The 27,444-nt window shown below is 42.8% G+C and overlaps 1 protein-coding gene across 2 annotated transcripts in view; it reads right to left on the bottom strand.

The window, feature by feature from the left end:
- C6H12orf75 (chromosome 6 C12orf75 homolog) overlaps positions 1-23,411 on the bottom strand; it is a 34,852-nt gene extending 11,441 nt beyond the window's left edge. For both annotated transcript variants that reach the window (XR_013449329.1, XM_036103190.2), the window contains exons 1-2: positions 23,245-23,411; positions 10,373-10,397 (exon numbers count right to left, since the gene is read on the bottom strand). Coding sequence is in view for 1 of the 2 variants with exons in the window: in XM_036103190.2 (XP_035959083.1) it covers positions 10,373-10,397; positions 23,245-23,290 (71 nt within the window). In the remaining variant the exon portion in view is untranslated. The remainder of the gene's footprint in view (positions 1-10,372; positions 10,398-23,244) is intronic.
- Positions 23,412-27,444: the final 4,033 nt, after the last annotated feature.

Genomic DNA, 27,444 nt, shown 5'->3' with positions numbered 1-27,444 from the left:
TGGGAGGGAAGGAAAAACGTGAAGAGGCAAGTAGACTCCTTTTATTCAGTGGTGTAAGCAAACACCTACTTGAATAAGTTTAAGGGTCTGGAAAGGCCAAGATTTAAATACAGTTTCATTTACTGGCTCAAGTTATAATTTCAAGTTCTCGATTATCAGTCACATGGGCCCCGGTCTCAGTGAGGCGGGGAGGCACATGAGAGAGAATGGAAGGCGACCGGAGGGAAGGGGCTAGAAGTAGGAGCTGGGGTTCAGATATAAACAGGGTCCATTTCGCAGTTGTGCCCAGGACCAGTCTTAGAAGGAAGACTTACTTCTGTAGTGCCAAGAGCAAAGGAGCAAAGTAGTGCTAACAGACTCAAATTAATTTTTTTTTTTTTTTAAAGATTTTATTTATTTATTTGACAGAGAGAGACACAGTGAGAGAGGGAACACAAGCAGGGGGAGTGGGAGAGGGAGAAGCAGGCTTCCCGCGGAGCAGAGAGCCCGATATGGGACTCGATCCCAGGACCCTGGGACCATGACCTGAGCCGAAGGCAGTTGCTTAACAACTGAGCCACCCAGGCGCCCTCAAATTAATTTTAACAAGTATGCACTCCACCTTCTGGCTACGTGTAAGCCACACTACAGAGCACACTTACGGGATGCACTTGTTTTCTCCAGAGGGAGCAGGGCTGAAAGCCTGCTGCTAAGTGACTTTCTCTGGTATCGAGACAGTATTTTATTTACGATCATACACAGCATATGAAAATGTGTGGAAAGTGATAAAATCTTTGAAAAAAAATATTAACAATGAAATCGTCTTAATCATAAGCTCACATCCCATCTTATGAGGAAAACCTTTTAAGCCACAAGAACCTTTCTAACCAACATGTGGCATATGTATGAACAATTTTGGGTCAGGTTTAAGAAATACAGTGGGCATTTCATTAAAATTGGGTCTCCTTTTGTTGGCAAAGATTTAGCTTCTTTTATCAAAGACGAGATATTCACAGGGAAAGCATGTGTCGAGGGTAAAGCCACCCCTTGAGACTCATGACGATTTCACAGAGGAAGAGGACATGCTCACAGACTCTGACTCAGGTTCTTGGCCACGGCGCCAACAACAACGTTTGCAGAGACAAGTGTTACTGAGGGCGGACGGCAAGTCAACATATTTCCCCCACTTTGGAGATGGTTGAAAAGATAAATCCTCCGTTGATAGTTTAAAATGACACACCCTTGCAGAGCAGTAGACTGTTTGGTGATATCTATCTCAACAAAATTGACCCAACCCATGGCCCTCTCACAGGCATGTCAGAAAAAGAAGCAAAAAACCAAAAAACCAACTGACCAACGGCAACCACCACAACTAAGCTTAACTTCAGGTTTCACAACTGCTTTCTTCTATCTCAGCATTTCCATCGAATACTTCTAGCCTACTTCCTGTGAGCTCGCTAGCACCGGCATGGCGCTCTCCAACCCTTCTCAGATGGAATGTCTACACTGATCCAGAATCTCTAGGTAACTGCACACCCATCTGCTTCATACCAGCTGTGTAGACCTTTCCTAAATGAACCAGAGAGACTGAATTTCTCTCTAAACATAAATAAGCTCTGACTTCTTTAAAGTCAAGATTCCAGAAACTGAGCTGCCTCCAGACCAGCTATTGTCTGTGGTTGCTCTTTGGGGCAGGCTGGCTCCCTTCTGCCTATCCTTCTTGCATGAATATAGTTGTGAATGCCTGTTTAAAACCAAATACCCAAAGAGAACACTTCAACCTTTTGGGTTATTCTACTGTGATTTTCATCTTATCAGTAACTATCACTTTAATGAAGAGAAACCTTATTTAGAGTTACTCTATAAAATGTAAGCCACTGCTTTTTCTTCCTCAGTAATACCTGGTAGTCAAAATATTTTTGTCACTGTATTTGCTTGGTAAAATAATGGAACCATGGCACTGATACATTATGTGCACTTTCAAGAACAAATACAGATGATAAATATTAGCCAGCAGACGGCCACTCCAATTAGCGTCTCCTGTTTCGGCCTGGCTACAGCTTGCCTTAAAACTCACAAAGTTCTCGGGCGCCTGGGTGGCTCAGTTGGTTAAGCAACTGCCTCCGGCTCAGGTCATGATCCTGGAGTCCCGGGATCGAGTCCCACATCGGGCTCCCTGCTCGGCAGGGAGTCTGCTTCTCCCTCTGACCCTCCTCCCTCTCATGCGCTCTGTCTCTCATTCTCTCTCTCTCAAGTAAATAAATAAAATCTTTAAAAAAAAAAAAAAAAAAAAACTCACAAAGTTCTCATTTCCCTGGCCTTTCAGAATGAACACAGTTATGTGGCAAAGAAATGATTAATTTTTTACTTATTTATCAAGAAAAACATTCTAAATATTAGTGATAATCTAAGAAGTAGAAAAGCAGCGTGCAGTCTTTTCTTTTTCCATATTTGCAGTATCACTAAAGAGACCAAACTTATTTTGATTTGTAAACAATAAAATTTAATATGGAAACCTCTGGAGACCATGTGCGTAGCTCTAATTATTTTTAGCTGCCATTCACAATAATATTTTGGAATAGGCTTATTAATTCATAATGTTTATTTCCTGGACACTACAGCTCTCCGGATAAAGTATAATCATTTAATTTTCTTTATAATATGTTCTTATGATGGCTTCTGCTTTTTTAGGGTGATTTCAAGCAATTCTACCACTTAATTACATACGATTTTGGACAGGATTAATATTTTATCATTGACTATTTTGGACTCTATGTAATCTCATTCATTTCTTCAAAATTCCAAAATTCCTTTGGACAGTTATCTTTAAATCTCGCTCCTTGTATGAGCCCCTTGGCCAATATGGGTCCCTTTCTTTCTTCCAGAACGTATTAGTGGAAAATATGAATAACATTAACTCTTTGTCTGGAGGCAATGGATCAAGAGTCAATTTGCAATTTCCCTACCCTCCTTCTGCTCTCCTTCTAAGAAGCACACAGTGCTCAGGATTATTTTGGCATTGGCTGTAGAAGCATCATTTTGCTAAAGACAGGAATGTTCTCTCCACCTCCTTACCTTAAGAAAATTTGCTTTTCTTCATGGTATCACTTTGCTCAAAATATCCCAGTGTCTCCAAACAGAAGATGAAGCCAGCAGGCTCCCAACCTCCCCACAGAGCTCTTTCAAATGGGACCGATTTCACCTTCACTCAAACCCTCTCCTCTGGGCATTGGAACCCTGCGACAGCAGCCCCAAACACGCTGAAGATTTTTGGCCCTGACCCAAAGGTTTTCTTCTGAACCATCATTATCTTGGATCACTTTAAATTCCGTGAAATTCACCCAATTAAGCTTTGCTTCACATTTTGCTGACTTACTCTATTCCAACAACTTGTATCGCTACGCTAATAACTCACTCCCATGACTGCTCTGAGGAGCTTATTAGTTCCTGGAACTACTTCACCTCTGACATTTTACAGTAGACAATCTCATTCCCTAGAAGGGGGGAAAAAAATCATCCTTCTGCTCTTCCCCTCCCCCCATCCATCCTAAGAAGCCTCCAGTCCAGCCACCCTCCCGCTCTCTCCATTCCTCAGCCTCGTAGGGCTCCCCGTCTCTAGCACGTGCCTTGCAGCCAGCATTTTGGCAACACTTGCTGGTCACCACCCATCTCTCTCTGTCCTGGGATGAATGCACCCATCTGTTTTCTCTCTTCCTGTTCCTACTGCACTGGCCCTACCTGAGGAGAATCTGACCATGTACTGATAGACCAACAATGGGACTGTGTATTTCTTAACTTCAGCTATGCACTGGTTCTTCTACTGTCCTATTCATGACAGAGCCTCTGCCAAGTCTTTTCAATGACACTTAAAACATCTAATAATCCTAGCTACTACTTATGGGCAGCAGGAAAGCATAATGCCAAGTATTATCCCAGGATACTAAATATACTGTACTAATAATTATCACAACCCTTGGGCAGTTACTTAACCTCTCTGTGCCCCATATCCTCGCTTGTAAAATGAAACAGCATTACTATCTCCATCAGATTGTCATGGGTACAGAATGAGATAATGCATAATCACTATATGGCATGCGGTCCTCAAAAAAGGGGAGCTCTAGTAACAGAATGATGATGATAAGGATGAAGATGGTTGCCCTGTACACTTATTATTATCCCAATTTTATGGCCAAGATTACTGAGGACACAATATCACACAGCTGGTAAATGGTGGTAGGAAGTTCAAATGCAGGTCTCCCTGCTTCCAAAACACATGCTTTTTCAATGCTATTTCCACACCATCCTCCTCAACCTCCTGCTACTTCAGGAGGAGGAGTAAGCCCATCAGATACCCTCAGATTTGTAAGGAGGACTAAAGAGGGCTCAGCTGACAGGTGCATGGGCATGAGAAATCCATAAAGGATTCCAAGGACACTCAAGATGAAAGACTCATAATTTCATTTTATGTAAAAGGCGGTGCTTCAATGTGTTTTGTTCATTCATTCTGAGATATTCTTCTCTATAGTCACTACCTTCCATAACAATAGAATTGCTTTGTCAAGAAAGGAATCTTCATGAAATGTCACCATACAAGTTTTAAGTGAAAGACATATTTGATTTACCTTGTTTAAACTGAGTGGCTATGATCTTTTATTTTCAACAGCAAACATTAAATTCGTGTCAACTAATTTCATACTGTTCTTACCAAAACATGTTTGTAATAGTCCCATAAATATTGCTTAAAATTTAAATAAAGAAATTCTTTTAATAACATGAAAATTGACCTACTGCAGAACATACTTTGTTGCTGCCTGCCCAGTTTTAAGTGCCTTCCATTTGGGTAACAGCATCTGGATTTGTCTTGAGCCACTCTCCCAGACTTTGACCACCTGGTCAGGTGGAGCTAACGATGCTGGTTGGCTCCAGTGGTGGGCATGTGACCCAGGCCTGGTCAATGAGAAACCCACGTTCCCCTGGCTCATTGGTTGATTCAGAGGGAGGCACATGACCTCATGTTGTGGCAGGGAGAGCCCTAGCCCCAGGACTTTTGATCACACTACTGGGAAAGAAAAGCTCTTTTTCCACAGGAGTTATTAAGCTGCCAAGAGATGACCATCTCCATTACCACTTGGGGAAAGCTTCCTAAAAATGGAGCCCAAAACAAGAAAGCAGAAATGAGCTTCTTCCTGTCATTTGATCACCTGGATCCAGCTGTGCATGGGGCCAAACCCCTGGAGCTTTTCCATTACACATGCCAATAAATTCCTTTTTGTTTGTTTGTTTAGGCCAGTTTAAGCTGGACTTCTGCCATTTCCAACCAAAAATATCCCAGTGCAACCTATTTGTGCCAAATAGCTAAGATAATTCACTGAAATAAAATGGTTGATTTTTCCAGGTTTCTGAAAGCAGCCAAATGTCGTCACACTGAATTCATGTCTATTTTGTTTTGCATGTTACAGCACTGTGATTTAATTTTGAAGAGACAGAGGAAGAGAGAATAAGAAAGACTCACTTGCTGATACGCATGAGTCTGTGTTGTGGTGATTCAATTTCTACACAAGCATACCTCAGAGATAATGCAGGCTAGGTTCCAGACCACAGCCATAAAAGGAATAAAGCGAGTCACATGAATTTTTTTTTTGGTTTCTCGGTGCATATAAAAATTATGTTTTTATAACTACACTATACTATAGTTTATTAAGTGTACAATAACATTATGTCTACAAAAACAATGTATATACCTTAATTAAAAAATACATTATTGCTAAAAAAATGCAAACAATCATCTGAACTTTCAGCAAGTCATAATCACTGATCACAGATCACCATAACAAAGCTAACAATGAAAAAGTCTGAAATATTGTGAGATTACCCAAACATGACACAGACAGGAAGTGAGCAAACGCTGTTGGAAAAATGGCTCCAACAAAAAAAATTTAAAAAATAAAATAAAACAAAAAAAAAAGAAAGAAAAATGGCTCCAACAGACTTGCCTGACGCAGGGCGGACACAGAACTTCAATCTTTAAAAAATGCATTATCCGCAGAGCACAATAAAACAGGGTGCAATAAAACAGGGGGTGTGCCTGTGAATCTTCACCCCTACTTCCCTCCTCATCTCAAGTTTCTAAGGTTAACCTCCTAAGCTGTTGAGCCTTCCCACCTGTTCTGGGATTCACTTCCATCACAGATCCCCCTCCTCACAGATGACCCCCTCCCCAAGCCACCCCCAGCACGTCTCACTCCACTGATTCCTACCCCGGAGTCCACAGGTGTGTGTGTAAGACTGATGAATCACAGACCTCTACCCCTGAAACAAATAATACATTATATGTTAATAAAAAATAATAAATAAATAAATAAATAAACAGAAAAAGCAAAACAAACTTTCATACACAAGATCATCCATGCACCCAACGGTGCAGAAACAGAAGAAATGAAGAAACGGAAGAAAAGCGTGTAAAATGTTAATGGTGGCTGTCTCTGGTGGTAGATAAGAGCTGATGTTTTCTTTCTTCAAAAAATATTTTTCAGGGCGCCTGGGTGGCTCAGTTGTTAAGCAACTGCCTTCGGCTCAGGTCATGGTCCCAGGGTCCTGGGATCGAGTCCCATATCGGGCTCTCTGCTCCGCGGGAAGCCTGCTTCTCCCTCTCCCACTCCCCCTTGCTTGTGTTCCCTCTCTCACTGTGTCTCTCTCTGTCAAATAAATAAATAAAATCTTTAAAAAAAAAAAAAAAAAAAAAAATATTTTTCAAATTTTCTAGGTATTCCTTTTCTAACAGAAATATATTTTTAAAAATGCTTCCTCTTTCTTTTTAACTTTTTAAACAGTTTTTATGTAAATTCCAGTTAGTTAGCATACGGTGTAATATGAGTTTCAGGTGCACAATACAGTGATTCAGCACTTCTGCCCATCTCCATCTTTAACCTGCTAACACCCTTCCCTCCCTTACTGGCAAACATTGTAAGAAGAGAGGCCACATACCACCTCCCCACTCCTCGCCCACTTCCACTTTCACCCAATTACTACTCACACCCCTCGATGGAAACTACAGTCCCCCAGGTGCCCAGTGGTTTTTCTTCCCCCATTAGCCCGGCTGACCTCTTTGGATTATCGGCCATCCCTTCCCTCAGCTCAGATTTGAAATCGCAGCATGATCCTTAGATTTTCCTCTCCTTTCCTTCCCCGTTCTGTCATTCAACAAATCTTTATCATATTCCAAGCATACTTTGAACACATCGGCTCTTCTCTCTCCCATTGCTACTGTCCGCGGTCTGCCCCTCTGGTGGCCTCACGGCCTTCCCTCCCTGTGCCTCCACCCTTCCCCCACCTCACATACCGCACTGCTTTGGGACTTAGCACCCTAAAGCGCAAATATAATCGTCGCCTCCCCCCCACCTTAAAATTCCTAATGGTTCTTGAATGCGTGCAATATCGAGTGGAATTACTGGTCTGGCACCAAAGGCCCTTCACAAGCCAGCTCCAGCCCCTTGGCCTCATCCTTCATCTCTGCAGAGCACGCACCACGGGCTCCAGAACAAACCGACAGGCTCCCTGCAGGAGAGCTGAGGTTCTCTTACACCCATGAGCCTCTTGTCATGCTCTTTCCTCTGCTCTGGGCTGCCATTCTTCCCTTCTCTGCACGAACTCTTATTCATCCATCAAGACCCAAACCGGCATTAAATTCTGACTATGTCAATAAATAGCACTTGTCACACTGTATTTTGGTCCCCAGTAGACACGAACCTACGTAAGGGCAGAAGTGTCATTTTATCTGTTATTGTACCCTGGCTTCTTGCCTGCAGAAAATCGGCAAATAAACAGGAAAGAGGAGAGAGAGAGCAAAAATCACAAACCTTCCCTAGAGAATGGATTTTTTGTTATATTAAGAGAGTAACTATAGTATTTCTCTCTCCTAAAAATAACCATAATTCCCACTCCCCACAAAAGACTTATGTTGCCTGTATAATATGGTGGCTGCCCTATTTGAAATTCTGTACTTCTTAGCACCCATTATGTGATTTTGGCCACTTCTTTTGGTTTGGGATCAGTCTCTCTAGATTAGAAAAGAAATTTTTAGATCTTCATAATAAAAAGTTAAAATCGTCTTAATTTCTTAGCACCTTGTTCACTCTAATCAAGATTTATAAATCTATACCTTCTACTTAAAAAAGGAACATGTTTGAATATACTTTTGTGCAAGGAAAAATAATACTATAATATTCTTTTAACTTTTCTTGTTTACTACATTTATTTCTAAAAGGGTCAAGTATTAAATAAAATTATATCTTCCTAGGACATACAATGAGGTATATATAGTCACAGAAAATTTAAATCCAGAGAATTCAGGATTTCAAAAAGTAATTAAGTGGCATCTCCCATCGTGGAATAGTTAATTTTGTTGACAATGGCATCACGAAATTTTATTAGAAATGTCCATGCCTCTAAAAGAAAGAAGTCAAGACATCAATCTCTCCTTGAATAGAAATGATGCGATTCCTCAGCAACTGTTCATTAAACACCACGTTCAAAACACGATACTATAACTATGGGAGACCTTCAGATGAGTAAGACATTTCATTTCCCTCACTGCCCAAGAGGGACAAGAAGATAAATAACTACAATATAAGCCCCATATGATGTGTCATAAGAACGGTCCAAAATGCTCGAAAAGTTTAGAAGAAAAAGACATTCTATCCAATTGAGAGATCCAAGAAATTCTTCTTGCAAAGAACAAGACAGAAGCCCTGAAGAATAGCTAAGATTTTTTTACAAACAGAATTGAGAAAAAGGCCATTCCAGGCAGAGGAAATAGCAGAAACTGAGGCAGAACATGGGAGGTCAGTTTGGGCCCTGCGAGAGGTCTCAGTGCAGCATGTCAGCTCACTTCTCATCCTCGGCCTTGCTCACTCCCACTGCAGTGCTTCCTTCCACCTCATGCAGAGTCCGTCAGAGAAAAGCTAAAAACATAAATGGCCTTCCTGTTCCCAAAGGATTCTGGGCTCGGTCCAGCGGGCAATGGAGAATAATTACAAGTTTTTGAGCAGAGGTCCTACAAGGGCAGGGGAGTGCTTGAGGAAATGAATCTGGCAATAATGTATAGAAATGGAAAGGAGAGACCCAGATACTGCAATGAAAGAAACAGGGTAAGGATGCTGAACTGGTTATTGCTACATGTTTTGGTAATAAACTCAAATAGTGCAACCAGGAGTTTGAAACAATGTATATTGCTTCTTGGGTACCTAAAGTCCCATAGAAAATATATATTTAACTCGTGAAAAACCTTACAATCCCATTCTCATCTTCTCTAATTCCTCTTTATAATAATAATAATAATAAATCTGACTCTATTTTTGATGTTTGACCACTGACAGCTTTCAAGTCCAACCACTCCCCCTTCTGCCTCACATCAGTGCAAGCTGATTAGAAAGCTGGGGAATGCCTTCCTTTGTGCTGGTGGGGAGGATAAAACTATGCAAACCTCTCCCATGCACAGAAGCCCTCGACCAGCCCCACTCCCAACTGCAATAAAAACCAAAGCCACTCCCGCCTCCCCTTCCTTCACTCAAGATGAATGGGCCAGTTGGGTGCCTACCCTGCTCCCCAGAAAGCCTCATTTTATGTGAGTAAGAAATCTTCGTGCCCTCCTTGGTGTGTGTGTGTGTGTGTGTGTGTGTGACCATCAGTCCTAACATCCAAACCGACTGTGGGTGGGTGGGGCAGGGGTCCATCCACTCTCCACGGAGTAACCACAAACACTCTTAAATAGTGAACTACTGCAATGTCCTTACTGTTCTAGATGAGGTGTGGAAAGATGCAGAGCAGGGGCATGATGGAAATACTGGAAGGGCTCCTGAGCTCCAGAAACATCTCCTTGGGAGATACCTGCCCCTTGATTAAATGTCCTGTGGTTTGACTAGGTTGAATGGTCATATACATTCACTCAAATATCTAATCATCAACTTTAAAACAATTCAATGTGTGTTTGGTACATGCTTGCCCCAGCCTCTCCCCACTGACTCACCCTAACACATAGTCACAGGAGCTATGTGCTTAATTAATTCTCCCATACCTACTTGCTTTCAATTAGAAAAAAATCTCAGCACAAGTTGGGAAGGAAGCACAATTAAACATTTCCCTCTCTTAAAGTTCTGAGTTACAGTGCTAGGGCAACTGAAAGGCAGAATAAATAATAACAGAATAAGTAATAACACAATGATATTCTTCAAATAGCAGTTTAGTTATAAACTAGATGCTAATCTTGATTTTTGCATAATATAGCATGTATTCCCATATCTTTTCAGGCATACCTACATCTATCGAAAGGGCACAATCATGAAAAACAGCGTCTTCCTCAAAAAGAGTTTAGAAAATCATAATATTAACTACTTACACATCTTTAGCTGCTCCTGCAGGGCCTAGGGGGGAAAAAAAGGTTTTGCATTATTTTGCTAGAATTAAGACAAAAATGTGAAGCCCAATACCCATCTAAAATAAAGTTCTAGAAAAGACAAGTTGAAAACATGCCTTTTAAAAAGATCATTTCATAAGTCAAACAGAGAAAGACATGTATCATATGACCTCACTGATATGAGGAATTCTTAATCTCAGGAAACAAACTGAGGGTTGCTGGAGTGGGGGGTGGGTGGGAGGGATGGGGTGAATGGGTGATGGACCCTGGGGAGGGTATGTGTTCTGGTAAGCACTGTGAATTGTGCAAGACTGTTAAATCTCAGATCTGTACCTCTGAAACAAATAATGCAATATATGTTAAGAAAGAAAAAAAGAAGAAGAAGAATGTAGCAGGAGGGGAAGAATGAAGGGGGGGAAATCGGAGGGGGAGAAGAACCATGAGAGACGATGGACTCTGAAAAACAAACTGAGGGTTCTAGAGGGGAGGGGGGTGGGAGGATGGGTTAGCCTGGTGATGGGTATTGAGGAGGGCACGTTCTGCATGGAGCACTGGGTGTTATGCACAAACAATGAATCATGGAACACTATATCTAAAACTAATGATGTAATGTATGGGGATTAACATAACAATAAAAAAATTAAAAAAAATAAAAATAAAAAGATCATTTCAAAAGAAAGAAAGAAAAAAGAGTAAGAAAACCATTACATTCAAATCTTACGTTTTGAATTTATTCTGCCATTCTTAACAATTGCTATAAATTATAAGGTGTCGGTTCTGGAAGGGATTTTACAGATCACCTAATCCAATCCCTTCATTTTACAGATACACTGACAGAGTCGGGAAGTATTTTCATTTCTAAGTCACACGCCTTCTAAGCTGGTGTCCACATGGCCTTGTTCTAAGTCACACAATGCACTAGCCACAAAGCAAAGTGACGTTACAAGACAGAGGGAGGTGATATCCTCAATTAGAAGTCTCAAGGATACCAGCCTAGCTCCAAAGGGAGTTACATGCATTTCTAACTCTGCTCCTATTTGCTACTGAGCCCCTCCCCTTGTCTCTGCTTCCCACCCACATGCCAAAAACAACCCGTCTCTTTCAGACCCCATTCCTATCATTCATCACAGATTCTCTGCCACACATGTTCGGTCCCATTTCCACACTTCCTCCTCCCACTATCCTCATCTGAGCGACACAGACCTTGGTTCCATCTTTAGTAGGTACATAGCATTAATTGTCTTTTAACCTCTTAAAACCTCACTTCCCTCCCTTGTGTCAAATGAGGATAATAAGAGTACCTTTTTCAAAAGTCAATGTGCAACAGAGAGAATAAATGAAATGACCGCTGCTAAGAGAGTTACTGAAAATGGAGCTGGGAGGACACTGAGGAGGCGGGGCTCATGCACATCTTCTGTCCCAAATTCTCAGAATTTTTTTTGCTGAACTCAGCTAAAAGCCAAGGCATCTATTTATGTCATAACGGACATAAACGGACTTTCTCTCTAACATGAGTGCTAGCAACCAATCACACATAGTTTAATGTAACTGTACTTAAACCAGGACCAAACACCTTTTCTTCAAAACAATTTATGTAAGTCTTCTCTTTCTTCTTAAAAAACTCTAACCTCCTTTGTCTCTCCAGAGCACATTTTCAACTTCGTTTGAATACCGTCTCCTGGATTGCAATCCCTAAGACCCCAAATAAATGCACATATGTAATTTTGCAGCTTGCAGTTTTGTCTTTTGTTATTTGACATTACTGTGAAGATTTGTTTTTTTAAAGATGCATGTCAACACTTAGCACGAAGTCTGGTACATAAAAATAGCTCACTAAGTTGTTATATTAGCAGTCAATTTAATTAGAAATTAATATCTCAATTTCCGTATCTACGAAATGGGAATTAAAATAACCTCTGCCCAAGTCACAGAGATGTGAAAATAAAGAAAGATGTGCTACACAGTAAGCAAATAAGCCTGCAGGAAAGGTTATTGCCAAAACTGCAAGAACTGTACCCTGGTGATATTAATTTAAGATCCGTTAATCTGCAAATTCAAAGCAGAGGATAAAGATAATCAACACTATGCCTCAAACAAATTCTTGTAAGGCTCTGGCCAAACCTTAACTTTGTAACAAACCTCATTCTTTTCTTTAGGGAAGATTAACATTTCTATGTCACAATTATCATTAAAATTGTATAAATAAAAACTGCTTTGGGGCACCTAGGTGGCACAACCAGTTGAGTGTCCAACTCTTGGTTTCAGCTCAGGTCGTGATCTTGGGGTCCTGGGATCCAGCCCCACATCGGGCTCTGTGCTCAGCATAGAGTCTGCTTGAGATTCTCTCTCTCCCTCTCCCTCTGCCCCTCCTGCTCATGCTCTCTCTCTCTCTCTCTCTAAAATAAATAAATAAATAAATAAATAAATAAATGCTTTGGAATCTGAGATCATAAAACAAAACAAAACAAAAATCCTAAAATTGAAAAAAAAATCTTAACATAAGAACAAAGGAGCACTTTGATAGGAAAAGATAAGCAAAGGATTAGTAACACAAAAAACCCGTGCAGATGAATATTTTATTTCAGAGTCAAAACAAGCATGAGAATCTGGAAGAAAGTCTAGAAAGAAAGTAATATCCTGATTTTCATATTTTCATGTTCATGGGAAAAGTACGGAGAACGTTCCGGGGTTTTGTCGTGGACAGGGGATGGGAGAGCCAGAGGGATCACAAACTCTAATTCTGCAAAGTCTTACAGAGAGAAGAAAGCAGAGATCGTAATGAGGACAGTGAGTCCTCAGCAGAGAGATGAAGGGCCATCGAATGCAATCCACAGCAAGAGCAGAGGGGACAGAAGCCATCCCACTCCATCTCAGGGGGCGCCCAGGGTGGCAGGGAAAGAACAGCAGGGAACAGGAAGGCAAAGACCCACACAGAGTCCTTGCTCAGATCATTCATCCAAAGGTCACGAAATCAGTGCTTCGGTTTCTAATACTGGGCAGGTAAAGGCAGCTGAGAAGACAAAGCACAAAAACGTGCGTGGAACTAGTTTGAAAACAGGAACATGTTGTCTAATGAATACTGATTTTAATCAGCCACCAGGAACCCTCCATCCACTTCACCTGATTGCTCCAGGCTCCAGGCACCCTCAAAGCTGCTTCCCTGCTGGGATCACCACCTAGCATCCCCGTGGGCCCTGGGCAGATGCCTGGTGTTACCTTCCAAAAGGAAATCAGCACACCATTTCTTCTGTTCTCAAATGTCCCTCCTTTAAAGGGTACCAGCTATTTAATACACGCAATGGGGGTGGGCAAAGACGTCAGAAACTACATCCAGTAAATGCGTGACTGTAATATGGGCTCCGTTTTTTTTTTTTTTTTAAAGGGAAGAAAATGTGCATCTTAGAAGCAAGGGAGCATGATATTAATGATCAGCTTATAACCAGGACAGGTAGAACATGACTCCCGAACATAAAACTTCTCAGAGTGGGGAAAAAAAAAATGTGTAATTGTTAGAAACCCTTGGGAAAACTATCAGAATACGTAGGTATATAAAAGGTAGAATATCTCTTTGTTCTGCAAAAGTATAAAATCATAAAATTAATAAACAGAAGAAAAATCATTATTACCCTCACTACAACCTTGTAATCACACTTCACCTATATATTGATTGTAATTAACCAGATGGAGATCTCTACTCTAGAGAATTTATGCAAAAAAACACTTTATCTAGAACAATTCAGATAGTGGCAAAATCCCATTTGCTTTAAGTTGTGTTTATGGTTGTGTGACTTACCCTTTGCTAAACAAATATTTATAATGGTATCTAATTCTTTCCAGGCCCCTGGGATAGAGCATTGATTCCTGTTAGCACCACTCCATTCCTGCCAAAATGACTTTTTACTGTTTAAACATAGCCTTGATGTATTAATATAATGGCTTAGAAGAAGCAGAGATGGGGGAAAGGTAACAACGCTTCTTGTAGAATGAAAGCACCACAAAGTACATAAGACTAAAGATTTGATGATTATATAAAGAATGATAATTTTAAGTATCTTCCTAAAAAAGAAAAAGGGGGGAAGGTTTGCTCTCAGAAAAGTATTATATGCAGTTTCAGTGACAAAAAAAGTAATTATAAATGGTTAGAGGTCTGTAAGGAAGAACATTTCCTTCTGAAAAGTAGGAAACAGTTAAACATTGTTGGTTGTTCAAAACATCACTTCACCAAGACCGTGTTTACCTTTTACTTTACGCACTTCAAAAGATTTTAATATTTTGTTCGAGTCTCAAAGTCAAAAGTCTCCGTCACTTAAAAATACATAGCAAACCCAATTTATCCAAACATTCAAAAAACTTAATCTGATATTGTGGGGTTGTAGAAAGATATTTGGGTTTTGTCCCCTCTTTCTGGCACAAACCTTCTGAAACCTTTGGAATTTCCTGAGTGAGAAGGGTAATAGGAGCCTCTTCCATTCTAATGAAGGGACTCTTAACAGGACCCAGGATAGCTTCAGGATGGGGACTCGTCACCAGAAAAACCAAGCCTTGTTAGAAGCTTGGAACTTTTGGCCCCATTCCTGTCCCCAGGGAAGGGAGAGGAGCTGGAGATTGAGTTAATCACTAAGAGCCAATGATTCCATCAATCACACCTATGTCATGAAACTTCCATAAAAACCCCTAAACAGTGAGGCTCTGAGAGCTTCTGAGTTGGTGACCACATCCATGTGGCAGGAGGGTGGCACACCCCAACTACATGGGGACAGAGATTCCTATGCTCGGGACCCTTCCAGACATCACTCTATGTCCATTTGGCTGTTCATTTGTGTCCTTTATGAATAAACTGGTAAATTTAAATCCATAAGTAAAGTGCCTTCCTGAATTCTGAGCCATTCTAGAAAATTATCAAATCTGAGAAAGGGAGCTGTGGGAACCCAAATTCGTTGCCAAGTTGGACAGAAGTGGGAGTAATCTGGGGACCCAATACTTGTGACAGGTGTCAGAAGTGAGGACATCTTGTGCAACCTTGCCCTTAAACCTGTGGCAAATAACAGACTCCAGGTCATTAGTGTCAGAAGTGAAGTGCATTGCACGACTCCCAGGGGGTGTCAGAGAATTGGAAAGTTGGATTGTATCAGGAAGGGAAAAAAAACTCTCAGATAGCCTCCATGTTTTCTAACATGTTTTATAAAAATGCGGTGTCCTAAGAAGTAACTGAGGCTCTAAACAACCTTGAAGTGCTCTCTGAATCACACACCAAGATTGAATTGTGCAGCACTTGCTTCAGCAAATAATGATTTGCACTTCAGGTATAGTTTGTAAACTGTATTTCCTAATTTTCTAATTACCTCCCACTCCCCAGTACCTACAGGAAAACCTTCTGTATTAGTTTCCTATGGACTGCTCTAACAATTTCCCAAAGACCAGGCGGCTTAAAACAACAGAAATCAATGCTCTCGGCGTCCTGGAGGCCAGAGGCCTGAAATCACGGTGTCAGCAGATGCAAACTGCCATGCCCCTCTTAGCGTCTGGGGGCGATGAGTCTTCGTTCCTTGGCATTCTTTGGCCTGTGGCCGCGTCCTGCACACTCTCTGCTCCACCATGTCCCCCGTATCACCTTCTCTCTGTTATAAGGACACTTATCAGTGGACTTAGGGCCCACCCAGATTATCTCAAAATCCTTAACTACGTCTGCAAAGACCCTTTTTCCAAGTAAGAGAAGATTCACACATTCCAAGGATTAGGACAGGGACGTCTCTTTGGAGGCCACATTCAACCCACTATACCTTCTTATCCCTGTCCTCTCCCATCCCTCCAAAACCAGAAATTCTCTTTTGAAAAGAAATACAGAGCAAAGTTAATATTGGAGGGAGGGATTAAATTTAATGTAACATATCTTACATCCCACAAACACAGGCAAAATTGTATTCCTAGTGCATGATAAAGCCAGTCAGCTGCAAACCACTACATGGGTTCAGTAGTTTTAGGTAGATGGGTAGAACATCTTGGTTCCTAAAGACAGATGTTCCTTTATAATCTAATCATTCTTACAAATTAACAAGAGTAAGCTGTAGTGCCCAGAATGTTTTCAACATTGTTCAGATTGGTACATTTACCATTTCGAGTTTCCTTCCACGTGCCAAATCCTAATATAAAGAAAAGATCTATCTCTTAAAAGAAAGGTCACATACGTTTCTACATTCGAAAAACTGGCCTACTGGTGCCTTTTTTCAGCACGGTCCTATTGCACTGTATAGAACTTACATAATAGACTGGAAATAGTCACAAGTAAATGAATTGCTAAGTTACATATTAAATCATATTTCTATCTTCTGACTGAGTGGTGATAATTTAAACGCACACACCAAAAAATAAAATGATGTACACGAGGAATTTCTAAAAAGCACTAAAGATTTTCAAATCACTCTTCTCTCAGCATAAATGATCAGAAACATAAATGATTATGGCTCTTGTGAAAAATAATAAAAATACGCAGTAATGTCTTACTCTTTATTTGTTTTGTAAAAGAAAAGGCCCCCTGAGAACTGTATAAACATAACTGCAGAAAAATAAACAAAATTCTCTTTAATTTTGACAGCTCGTGATGTCTTCTCTGACCCATAATAGTTCCAAAACTACATCATAGTCTCAGTTTGGCCAAAAGAAGTAGAAAAACAGCTCTTAGTTCATCCAAAGCAATGTTATTTTTCAAGAAGCCAATAAAAGAACTAGATTCATAAGTCATTTTTTTCAATAAAGGAGAAAAAAAATCAGGTCAATATGTCCTAGAAATATAAAATTCTGTTCATGAATATGGAAGCTCTTGCAGAAAATCTCTTCATTTGCAGGTTGTCCTTGTTGAGCATCTACACTTTAGGGAGCTAAAAATTAATAAAGGCATAAGGACAGACACAGATAAGGCGGTGACATCTGGCTACTGTGTTATAATTTAAGCCATGTCTACACTGAGCGGTAAGTGGCTTGTGGCTGAACTGACTGCCTCACTGAGGTCACCTTCACGACCCCTGCACGTGGCCGTGAGGTCAGTTCCAGGGAGCTGGGACGCATGAACGTCCCGATTCCATCACATAGGTGATAAGTGCCTGGACAGAGGTATTTCCATCTCCCATCATTCACCGTCACTTCCAACATGGAACCTCCAAGAGTGTACTGGTCACCTACCTCTTCCTGCCTTCCCTTTAGAGGCAGCAGAACCTTCCAGTTACCCAGGCATTAGTTTGGGTTCATGTTTATTTCTCCCTCCCATTCAGCCCATCCTCAGCCTGGCTCTCCCAGGGGTCTCTGGCATCAACGCCTCCAGACCCTTCTCACTGCCCTGACCCCAGACAGCCACTGCTGTATGCCCACTCTTTCCTTCTACACCAGTTACAAAAGTCTGTCCCTATATTCATAATCAATAGCATAGTGAGTACTCACAATGTACGAGGCACTGTTCTAAGCACTTTACTAACATTAACTCATTTCATGTTGCAGTCAGTTCTATTCTTACTCCCCCATTTTACAGTTGAGAAAACCAAGGTACAGTTTAGGCAAGTTAGCCCAAGGTCATGCAGCTGATAAATGACAAAAGCTGGATTCGAATTTGGGTCTTTTGACACCAGAGCCCACCCTCAACTCCGAGGCTTGGCTTTCCTGCCTGTCTGTCCTCCTCACCCTCCATTCTACCCACTCTTCCTCCCCAACACCCTATAACACACGTGAACTACTAAAGCCAGTCAGGCCAGACTTACTGCCCTGAAATGCATGGAGCCCATTTCTGTCCCTGTGATTTCATACAGCACTAAGAATGCCCTCTCTTCCATTACCTGCTTATCCAAACATGACCTATTCTTCAGAACCAAATCAAGTGCCACTTCTTCCAAGCAGGCTGCCCTGACTGCCTGAGGTTTTATTTTATTCTCTCAATTGCTGTATCAAGCACACAATTTAGGACATCATTTTGCATCTTCTTTGTTTCCCCAATATGTTCGTTCATTCAACAATAACAACAAAAAAATTTCTTTGCGAGCCAAAAATTCCATTGAAAGTTTGGATCCTAGTCTAGAGGCTGAGGGTACAGCTGAACAAGATGCAGGAGGCGCTCATGAGGCCTACATTTGCAGGAAGGGAACAGAAGAGGCGATATATAAATAAACAAAATATCAGCTCTCCAGCAAAGACAGTTTCAAACAGAGAGAAAACAACAAGGGTCAAGTTCAGCATGTTCAGGGAACTAAAAGAAGGATGGTGGGGCTAGGGTCTGGGGGTGGCGGCAGGGAAATAGCAGGAGACGTAAGTGACTTCTTGGATGCTATCAACAAAATTTTATATTATGTCCCCGATATGGCCTGGGCTCATGCTAAGCACAGTGACAACATCTCAGTCCTACCAAACCATTTATAGATGTAAATTAAGGCTGGACCACAGAGCTACATCAAGAGAAGAGAATGCAATTATCTAGCTAATTGAGGATGAAGAGAAAACTAATCTAAATAATTGGACCCAAAAGGATTGTATTAACTCCCTGGGTACACTGACAAAATAGGATAAATATTAAACTCCTCCTCTTCAGACTATTGTTATATAAATAGCAGAAGAACCATTACAGAAACATTCTGACAATAAACTGCCACGGAGTTATAATCAGACAGTTGCCAGTTACAAATCTCTGATAGAAAAACTACAACTAAAAAATTCAGTCAGCTATCATGAGCAGAATACATCTGAAATAAGTCCTCTGCAGCAAAGAATTTCTACAGCCTTAGCCTATATTGACACAGGCTATTGTAAATATTTGGAACCATCCAAACATTTTAAGGGATTTTCTGGTTTACCTGAAAAGAGATTGCCTGGCTTACATTACAGGCTTGCTTACCCATCTATATGTATAAGTGTATAAAAGGGAATGGCCGACCTGTTCAGATCATTAGCTCAACCGCAGGGCTGCTCATTTGTCTGCCTAGTTAAAAACCATGTTCAAGGAAAAACGAGGGGACAGAGAATCTGCTGAGAGAGAGAGGTGGGGCTGGAGAGCAGAGAGAAACAGATCAAGAGCTCCCTGCCTTATAGAAAATGCAACACTTTTAAAATGGATTATTTAATCCAGATGTTTCTCTATAGTTTAGGGGCTAGACTCTATGCAGGACAAATACAGTAAATCTTCACTGAATGGAAAATAGAGGAAGTCCTCCTAATACAGTTCTAGGTTGGGGAAATCAAATTCCTACGTTGAGAGAGTGACCTTACTAAAACATGAAAATGGAGAAAGCTCTCGTGCAAATGAAATTGTTCTCATGACCCCATCTGGACCGACAGCTCAACTCCTCCCCGAAGCCTCCTGTGATTAAACTATATTATTCAACATCTCCTGCGCACTTGGATGTTCCACATGTATTCTATCATACTTTGCCTTGCTATTGTTCTCCAATGGTTAATCTTCCTACCTAGACTATCAGCTTCTCAAGAGCATGAAAGTTTGATTTCGTTCAACCACCCACTGCTGGATGCCCAAGCCTTGCCTTACAAGTTCCTAGTGAAGTGCAGTGCTCTGCATGGAGAGGTGGACTGGGTGCAAGCTTACAGTTAGAAATCTTTAGGAGAAATCTAACTGGAATTATTTAGAGCCTGAGTGATCTAGAGGTTGATTTCTATGGCTGTTTGATCATTTTACTGCACATCAGTTTTTCCACCTCTTGGACATACAGAATCAAATTTACTCAAGCACACTACTAAATATCAGTTTGTCATATTAACCAATTTCTCTAGACAAAAGCCAAGAAAGGCAGTTGTTCAGATAGCTCAGGGAGGGCAATTATCTCGTTTTACCTGCATTACTTACAGAGTAAAACAGGGCTTATAATGGAGATTTCAGGTTTAAGGGTATTATTATAATGTGCTAATGCACCCTTTGGAAGTAGATTTGCCATGTTCTTGTAGAAAAATAATCAGTGAAAGCCATTTCACCTTCGACATGGTAATATTCCACTATTCTATAATAATTACAGTTTACACAGTGTTTTCACTCTGTAACTCAGAAATGTGAAATGAAATGCCCATAGCAACGCAACCAGCATAAAGCTGAAGTCAAGCTTGAGCCTCACTCTCCAGGCTCCAAGTTCAGCACCTTTCCCACCTTCTCTCTGTACTTTGTTATTTATGTATCTATGGCTGGCTGGATGGGTGGACTGGTTGATTGCTGAAAAGCTTAAGTATAATTATTGAATTGTATGATCCTGGGACATTTCAGGAGTTGGGCATTGTAAAGTACCTGGAGGACAGAAACAACAACTATTTTTTTTTAAGATTTTGTATTTATTTATGGTGGGGGGGAGTAGGGGGAGGAGCAGGGGGAGAGGGATAAGCAGACCCCACACTGAGCATGGAGCCCAATGCGGGGCTCAATCCCAGGACCCTGAGATCATGACCTGAGCCGAAACCAAAAGTCACTCAGTGACGAACTGAGTCATCTGGGGGGCCCCCCCGGGACATCTACTTAATGCATTTATTTCATGCCACTTGGGTTCGGGACCACAAGTTCGCAACTTGGTCAATAGCATATTTGACGCTGATGTCAAAGTTCACAACCAAAAAATATTCAAATACCTTTGCCCTGTGGGTTATTTTTCTTCATCTTACTATTTCCTTTCTGAAACTAAAGTCCTACCACCAACTGACAGAAAAATTTCAAAACAACAATGACCAAATCCCAAAGCTAGCCAGCTGGACTCTAGCAAGGACATGTTTGGGGAATGACTTCTCAAAGACGAGGGCAGATCCATCAAAGAGGTGATTCAATAAGTCCCTACTCATCATGTTCCCTCCTTAATGTTTTACAGTCTGCACTCTCTATCTGGTGCTTCCCTGAACAAAAAGCAATTTTTAGCAAAGTGCAAGCTAGAGGAGACAACAACATGCTCTTCCGTGAACTGTCCTTCATAAACAAAACAGGCTGCTCAACAAGAAGGCGTGCACTTGGAGTGGTTTTTTCAATATAACTATACCTCCTTTTACGTAGCAAGGGATGTGCACCTCAGCAAAAAAAAAAAAAAAAAAAAAAAAAAAGGTCAACCAAATATCTGTAAGGAGAATCAGATTTTCCCATTTTCTGACATTACCATTTCCAAATTACCTTATCATCACTCTGTTTTAGCAACAGTGCCCCTCCCGCCTATCCCTAAATCTGACAGGCATTTCATTAATAAATAAAAATGTTAATGAAGTAACCTAGCTCCACTTGAAAGGAAATGTTACAAATCCTTCCTATGATTTTTTTTTAATGTGGATAACTGTTCTTAGCCTTTTTAAAGAGAGGGTGCCCATGCAGTGGATTGCATAGGACCCCAGTGCCTGTTAGATTGAGAGACACAACGCCTGGTGCAGGATGTGGCCTGGATACTGTTCCAGGTTTCCATGCAGAGCTTTCTGGCCATTCTCAGAATCTCGTTTGCCCTTGTTGGCATAAGACGCCAACTAGGATAACTAACCTGTCTCACGGTTATATGAACGGAAAAGATTTGTTCTCTGGTGGCTCCCTGCATATCCCAAGGAGGAGAATTTCATTTAAGATGGTAACGATTATCTTTCAGAGATCAACTTTACAGTGAATCATTACCTGGGTTCATTCACAGCTCTAGAACTAGAATCCCTCATATTTTAGTGTCTTCTCGGGGAAAATAGAATATTCCATGTGTGGTTACAGACAAAGAGGAAACACAAACTTGGCCAATTCACAGAGCAGATTTCTACATCTGATCCCACGAAGTAAACGTCAAAATAAACTTTAAAATAAATAAACGAAAAAGGCTTGAATCTCAAGCGCCATCTTCCACAGATGTCTGGGTTAAGAGAAGTGACAGGCCCAAGGTCACGAAGTTATTGAGAGGGCATCCACCCCAGTCTGCTAGGAAATACTGCAGCATCAGACAGCTGTTTCCGTTTGCAGGTGGGGATGGGAGTTCTTTATCCAAAAGGATCCTAAAAGAGGCCAGCAGATATTACTCAAAACAGATCCAGATTCTTAAATCCAGAGACACGAGCTGGGTTAAAAGAGAAGATTGAGTTTGGTAATAAGTCACTTGACACAAAGCCTGGCTGACTGGGGGAATCTAGGAGATCTCGCCTGCCAATCAACAAAATGAACTGGTATAGAAGAAGTTTTAATATACTTTTCTAATGAAAAATATATGAACAGATCACTGCTAATATTAAAGCTCTGTCACACTTAATCTAAAGCATCCTTAATACTGCAGCTTCTCAGAGAAATCCTACGAGCAACCCAGCCGCTCTCAGGTATCAGGACAGACTCAGATGAATTTTCAGAGCCCGGTTCACAGTTCTTCCCAACCCCACTCACACCACCACCACCACCACCACCACCACCACCACCACCACCGAAAAAGTCCTGAATTGCTCTGCCGCACTTTCCCGTTGCAGCATCAGGGTTCCGACGGGCTGGCGGCGAGGTCTGCGGGGCGAGCGTGGGAGCGGAGGGAGCGGATGCTGGCCACCGCCAGGAATCCTCACACCCCGGAGGGCACCGGGCTACCCGCTGCAGGGGAGCCCCGCCGCGCGTCCTCCGCGCGCACCCTCCGCAGGATCGCCCTGCAGGCTCCCCTCGTCCAGGCGTGACCGCCCCCGCTCGGGGGAAATGCCCCGCTTCGGGTCCCTCCAAAAAGTGGGCGGCCTGGCCCACCCGCCCCCGCCCCGTCCCGAAAACGGGGACGAGGAGAGGGGGTTGCGCGTCCTCCCTCCCCGGGTCCCCGCCGCGCCCCGCCGCCTCTCCCCTGGCCTCTCCCGCAGCGGCCGCCCGCCCGGCAGACCTCCCCGCCGCCCCCGAGTCCCCGGCCCGCGCCCCCTCTCACCTCGGCCGGCGCCCGCGCTGGTGGCGGTGGAGTTCCCGCAGCCCATCGCGCCGCTGGCCGGGGAAGCAGCGCTCGGGAGCTGGCGGCCGCCGGTCCTGGGGGCGGAGACGGAGGCGGAGGGCGGTGCGCCCCGGACCGGAGGCCGGCGGGGGGCGCGCGGGGCCGGGGGACACGCGGGGCCTCCCCCTCCCGCCGCCGAGGGGTGCGGGCCAGGGCGCGGCTGGCCGGCGCGGGCCGGGCCGGAAGCCGCCCGGCACCCCTCGCCCTAGCCGCGGTCGGGGTCCCAGCCGGACCCACCCGTCACCTCGGCAACCGCGGCGACGCCCAATCCCCGGCCTCCTTCGGGCTCTCCGGCCGGGCATTGGTCGTCGTGAAGAGGGGGCGGGAGTTTAAAGTGGGTTTGGGGGCGAGGGCGAGGCTGGGGGCGTGGCCGGCGCGGGCAGCGGGGCGAGGCGCCAGGGCCGAGGATGCTCACCTACCCACTTCCACGCCCTCTTTGCCTTTTCTTCCCCGCTTCCCTTCCCTGCTTCAGGATGTGGGCAGGAGGGGAAGCGGCAGAAACACCTATTTTGCATACAGTGGGCGCCCAATAAATGTTATTGAATGATGATATTCAGGTCTGAAGTCAACACCGAAATCCCATTTCTTCTTTAACAGAAAGCTAATGGAGCTCTGTTCCCCAACACACTTTGACTAGGAAAGAGCATGAAGTCTTCCCTAGGCCGGTCATATCAGCCTACTCCACTTTCATTGCATTTGCTGCAATTCTGATAGCCTGCAGGACCTTCACTCACTTAATGACAGAACTGTGAATTCACTTGGCAGCTTTCCACCTAACATTTGGGCAAGTGTTACTGGAGTCAGACTGAGTCACAATCCCTGCTCTGCCCCTTAATAATTGTGTGACCTCAGCAAAGTTACTTAACCCGTCAGTGTATCGGTTGTTTTACCTGTGAGATGGCGGGAATAACTGAAGCACATGTAAACACCTAACACAGTGCCCGATCCCAAATAAATGCCAGCTATTCTTGTTCTTAAGTCCTATTAGAATTGAATAATCATTCCCTGAAGGTAAGGACTGATTTATCATAGCATCCTCCTGGCTCATAGTACAGACTCGGTAAGTGTTTTGTGAGATGAATTCAAGCCAGGAATTAAATCTCCATTTTAAATCCATTTAATATTTATAGAGAGCCTAGCCTGTGCCAAGTCCTTTGTTAAAATTAAGTTCCAGTGATACAAACATGTAAGGAGCCAGTCTAACCAGGCAGACAGCTTATAAACAAATTAATTACAATATAGCAGGGATGTTAACAAAGGAATACAGGGTGCCACAGGAGCCCAGAGGATGCTGGGATCCTGGTTAAAAGACTTTTCTAAAACAAAACAATCGTATTTAGAGAAAACCTTGAGCTAGAACCGAGGCCCTGGTGGACTGTTGAGCATGACCTTTGAGGCAATGGAGAGCATGGGGTAATCTTCTCATTCAGGATACACCATCCCTCCTTTGAAAATTAGATATACCTGGGTGTGCTGTGAGATGGGAATTAATTCTTGGGCAAATAAGGGTGTTTCTGAGTTGTCTGACTTCTAGAAGCCCTGCTTCTCTACCTTGGCCTCCACCATCTTGGTTCAGTGGCTCCCTCCTTACAAATCCAGAATTAGGCGGGGGAGAGTAAAAGGGGAGGACTATCAAGTAACCAAAGGAAATACTCTTGCTTACTTCTGTGCTGACGCTGGACTCCAGTCCTAGGACACTTGGACGAAAGAGAAAAACAAAGCCTGACATCCAGTCAGTGGCCTGACACCGCGAGGCCTTTGGGTTCTTCTGTTAAACACAGTTACACAGAACACCAATCTCAGGGCCACTCTCTAACTCTGAGGAAGTGAGACCAAAAATAAGACCACTCAGTAATCTTGTCTGAGTATGACAAAAACAGGGTCACTGGCAAACCACAAACACAGCATCACTCAATCCTGGCTAACATGAATAATCTGCTACTTTTTTACCAGTTACAGTTTTGGCCCCATCCTAGACTTCCTGCCTCAGATGAAATTTATTAAGAATATCCCACCATAGAACTGTCCCTCCTTCCTGACAATACCCAATCCAGAAAAAAAGAAGCCCTGCTTTCTTAAACCCCAACCATAACCACTTAACTTGAACCCAAATCCTATAGAATCTTTTCTAACACCCCATTACTGAGATACCTCATGGTTCCTTGTGGTGTGCATTCTCTTTCACTGCAAAAGCAATAAGCCCAACTTGCCCAGCTACCAGCATGTTCCTGGTGGTCTTTGGTGGGAGGACACTGACCCTTGTAAATGATATGTACTCTGCCTTATAAGGTTATAGAGTGTGTTATCTATCCATTCTTTCAACAAACACCATTGAGTGTTTGCTTTGTGCTAACCATTTTTCTAAATGCTTGAGATGGGGCAGCGAGCAAGGCACAGAGGAAAACTCTAGTGGGAGGAGACAGATCAAAATCAAACAGAAGATCACTTTAGATACTATAAGTGTGATGGAAACAAAATAAAGCGGGGCACTGAAATAGGGGTAGAGGGAGAGGTGCTGTTCTAGGTAGGATCATCAAGGAAGACCTCTCTAAAGAATGGATATTTTAGCTGAGGTGTGATTGATGAGAAGAAATCAAACATGTGAAGGCCAAGCAAAGAGCATCCCAGGCAGAGGAAATGGCAAGTGCAAGAGCCCTGAGGCAGGAACATCCTGAGCATGTGTCATAAGCAGAAAAAAAGGCCAGGATGGCAGGACTAGAGCAAAGATGGAGGAGGGTAGTTGGGGAGATAAGCCAGATCACACTGGGTACGATGGGCTTTGTGAGGAGTTAAAATTTTATTCAAAGGGCAATGCAAAGTCATTTGATGAGACAATGTATGCAAAGTTCCTAATAAACTTCCTAGTAAGTGCCTTATAAATATCAGTCCTCTCCCTGATGTGAAGTGAAAGAAGAAGTCTAGCATCTCCTTTTTCCTTTTTAGGAATTTATTTTATTTTTATAAACAACAGTTAATTGCATTTGGGTGTTTTCAAAAACAATGAGTCAAAAGAAAATCATTAATGCGTGTCTCATTTCCTGACTGGTCAGTTTTGGCTTCTTTCTCTGTGCCAGTTAAATCACACCACTGAGCTGTTGTTTTCATTCTTCAAACAAGAACTGATGTGGTGGTGTGAGGGAGAGGGAAGATATTCATGACTGAAATTGATCTGGCAAGGAAAAGAAAGCAAGACACAGGAGAACATGGAGCTAAATAAGTCTCAGCTTTCATGGTTTTTCTTCCATAAAGGGTTCCCCACAAAAGGTTTGGCAGCCTGTGTTTTATTTTTGTTTTTCTCCTTTTCCCTGTTGACATGCCGCAAGATGGCTGCCTCAGCTCTGGGTAGCTCATCCACACACAACAGAACTCAGCAACAAAAGGGGGATGTCTTTTTCCCCCACTTCGGGTCCCTTTTTTAAAGCTGAGAGGCACTGGGAACACTTCCTCTCCCATTTCTTTGGCCAGGATTTGGATCATACGACTTTTCCTGATCCAACCACTGGGAAGGTAAAAAAAATAGTAATTGGCTCTGGTAAGTTACAATTTACCCCTGAGTCATGACAGGGAGTGCAGGATAGACACCTGAACAAAACTGGGACTCTGCCCTGGGAGGAAAGAGGGGGTAATTAATAGCTGTTTAACCAGATAGTCATAGTCATAGTACATACATGCCCCTTTGTACTCTCTCTTCTGGATGAGTTCTCTTCTGGATTAGGCTTCGTACCCCCTTGGAGATGGGCACAGACCTATGACTGGCTTTGACCAGTGAAACGTGAACAAAAGTGACATATGACTCAGAGGCTCTGTGAGTTCCCATCTGCTGGGAGTTAGGAGATAGGCGTACAAGAAATTTGTTATGGGTACTGCCTGAAGGATCCAGGGGAGCGGGATCAGGAGTAGGCAGGGAAAGCCTTCACGCTGCCTTGCAGGACTGACACCCACCGGAGAAGTAAGAAGAGGGATATATAAAGAGGACTGGGTAGGAAGAAGCTCGGACTATAATACCGCTCTGAAAAAGTCTTGGCCAAGGCCAAAGAGAACTTCAAATGCAGATTGCTTGTGGGGTAGCCCCTTGTTGGGCAGAGATGGCCAGGCCCTAGTAACGTGGCTGAGCTGTGAGCTGCCCAGAGAGAGCTTGGC

Source organism: Halichoerus grypus, chromosome 6 (genome assembly GCF_964656455.1).
Source record: "Halichoerus grypus chromosome 6, mHalGry1.hap1.1, whole genome shotgun sequence".
Taxonomy (NCBI): domain Eukaryota; kingdom Metazoa; phylum Chordata; class Mammalia; order Carnivora; family Phocidae; genus Halichoerus; species Halichoerus grypus.
This window is presented reverse-complemented; position numbering and strand designations above follow the sequence as displayed.